Genomic DNA, 2,803 nt, shown 5'->3' with positions numbered 1-2,803 from the left:
GAAAAGAGAAACAAACTGAGTTCTTGGCAGGACTTCTAATTTTCTATCATTTGATCAATCATTAGAAGTTTTTTCATATTTTGTCTATTAGTATTGCATATGTAGATATTTTTATTATATAATTATGGTCAAATGTAAGAGTGTTTGACTTTTGCTAAAATTTATGCACCTTATATTTTGCAACGGGGGAGTAATATATGTGTGCAATTAATATATTAATAACACAAATATATTAGGAATGATACACAAATCTCATATATTAAGTAGGATACGAGCAAATCACATATATATCCTGGCTAATAAATGCATACAACTAATACTGCGTAATATCAGTAGTATATATTTACTAGTAGGGTCTAGAAAATGAAAATATAACAACTGTGTGTAGACTGCTGACCTCGTTAAGCTTGTCATGTTTAGCATGTAGATGAGCGTTCCCCTCCATCCTTCAGATCCAGATCTAGCTGGCTGCCCAGATCCCAGATCTCCCCACAATGGTGCCGGACGACGTGCTCGCGGGCATCCTCCGCCTCCTCGCACCATGCGGCCTCGCCGCTTCCCGCTGCGTCTGCAAGGCATGGCGCCGCGTCATCGACGACCGCGGGCTGCTGCGGGCGGACCTCCTACCACGCTCGCTTGGTGGCATCTTCCTCAACTACCAGGACATATGGTCCACGCAATTCCTCTCCCGCCCCATGACGGGCGCCACAATCTCCGGTCGTCTGGACTACACGGTGCCCGGCGAGCCCGACCTCATGCCGCCCATATACGTCCAGGATCACTGCAATGGCCTCCTCTTGCTCTACCACTGCGTGGTCAACCCTGCCACACGGCAGTGGGCGCACCTGCCACCTGCCCCGGACCTGCCCCAACCCCCACCTCCAGCCATGATCTCCATTCCGTGCGAGCACCTCGTGTTTGACCCCACTCTGTCGCCCAACTATTTTGAAGTGCTCATAGTGCCCGATGTCCCTTCCAAGAACAACGACGAATGTGAGGAGGAAGCTGAATGGCCGCCATCCACATTGATCCTACGTATGTTTTCATCAAAGTCTGAATCTTGGGAGGAGAGGACATTTGGTCGGGAAGGGGCGGCTGCAGGGATGTTGCCTGGCATGGTTGGATCACTGCGAATTTTTTTCAAACATTAGTCTGCCTACTGGCGAGGAGCACTCTATATATGTTGCTCCGATTGTTTTGTTATGAGGTAACTTCTTATACAGACACGGTCACCCATTCATTCTGGTTCTGCCTTTGAGCACCATTGTATAAGATTGTTTAATTATCCTACTATTATTATTGCAGAATATCACTGTCAAACAGTACGTACCAAGCAATTGAATTACCCACCGAAGATGCAGAATTTTATCTAGGAAAATCAGTCAATGGGATATACTGTGCATCGTTATTTCAGGGTTTCCAACTTCAGGTTTGGTTCCTAAACGACCCATGTGTTCATGGTCAGACAAAGTGGGTGTTGAAGCATGACAGAGATATCTTCTCCATCCTTCCAAATCTGAACTACGACAAACAACGTGATGGACCTTGGATCTTACAAGAATTTCGTTATTGGGGAAATGAAGATGCTGATGATGATTCTCCCATTGTGTACAACAAGGAAGCAACCGTGGAACAGAAATTTGTGTGGGATTCTGACAATGATGATGTTCTCAAACCTGGTGGTAGGAGCAATGACTGTTGTATCGTTTTCCTTGGATTTCATCCTTACAAAGAGGTTGTCTTCTTGAGTGATAAATTCGACAGAGTGCTTGCTTATAACTGGAGTAGCTCGAAGCTTCAAGATTTGGGCAAGGTTTTCCCGAAATTCTATACTGACTCAAAATCCGATTACTACCATCAATATGTAAAAGAGTCTTTCCCATACACTCCCTGCTGGTTGGGAGAACTCCATGAAAAAATGAATTTATTAGAAGCTCACTAGAAGAATAGAACATGTTTTCCTGCAAGCTAGTTTACACAGATTGTTCCTTGGAGAAGTAAAATTTAGACATTTCCGGTTTCTTTATTTTCCCTATTGTTGAGTCGATCCTGAATTGCCTTGCTGCATCGACCATGGCTGAGAGAGCTGTTGCTTTACTAGCTGCAACAATTCGGATTCTTATGAACCTGTAGGTACCTTGAAGTACGGATTCTCACAAATCACTGAGGTTTGGGTTTGCTGGACTTGTGCTAAAGTCTATGTTCGCAAGTTGAGTGGCTTGTGACTGTTAACTAATTAAACTAGAAATAACGGTAAGTACACCTGTCCTTGAAAAAAAATGCTACAATGGTTGTTTTTCGTACAAAGAGGGTTTTGGCTTCTCTGGTTTGGCATGTACGAATATGAACATCTACTGCTAGGAAAATTTTGAGCTAGCTCATTGAGTAGGGCATTTGGCTTCTTATTGTTCCTGCGTAATACTGTATTTTACATGTACGCTGATTTGAAATTCGGAATTTCAACTAGGTTGATCAGTGGGTGGAGCCCCATTCCATTCATTGCATATGGAGTTATGATGTTATTACCATGTGCAGTAGCATCACATTTTTAATGTCCTGTCTTGTGCACACCTTTTCCCTTGCCAGAAGCGGCACTTGAGTGTGTTCGACAATGCATATCACACACTTGATTGGGAGGCAAGCCTCTATGCGCATACACAAACAAAGATTATTACAAGAAGAACATTCCAACTTGTTGTATGCTCATTCCTCGCCAGAGCCTCTTGGTTTGATGTAATTCCAACTTGGTTTGATGTAATGATTATTCATTGTTTATGTAAGTTGGAACTATGGAAGGACAACT

General features: G+C 43.4%; 1 protein-coding gene across 1 annotated transcript; it reads left to right on the top strand.

Moving 5' to 3' along the window:
* Positions 1 to 392: 392 nt before the first annotated feature.
* On the top strand, positions 393 to 2,055 carry LOC125525243. Its single transcript, XM_048690245.1, has one exon. It carries the CDS (start codon positions 495 to 497, stop codon positions 1,149 to 1,151), a length of 657 nt encoding a protein of 218 aa, XP_048546202.1. The 5' UTR covers positions 393 to 494; the 3' UTR covers positions 1,152 to 2,055.
* Positions 2,056 to 2,803: the final 748 nt, after the last annotated feature.

Source organism: Triticum urartu, chromosome 7 (assembly GCF_003073215.2).
Source record: "Triticum urartu cultivar G1812 chromosome 7, Tu2.1, whole genome shotgun sequence".
Lineage (NCBI taxonomy): Eukaryota > Viridiplantae > Streptophyta > Magnoliopsida > Poales > Poaceae > Triticum > Triticum urartu.
This window is presented reverse-complemented; position numbering and strand designations above follow the sequence as displayed.

What these genes read in the sequence shown, in the direction of transcription:
- LOC125525243 (XM_048690245.1), top strand. Translation starts at nt 495, where the DNA reads ATGGTGCCGGACGACGTGCTCGCGGGCATCCTCCGCCTCCTCGCACCA.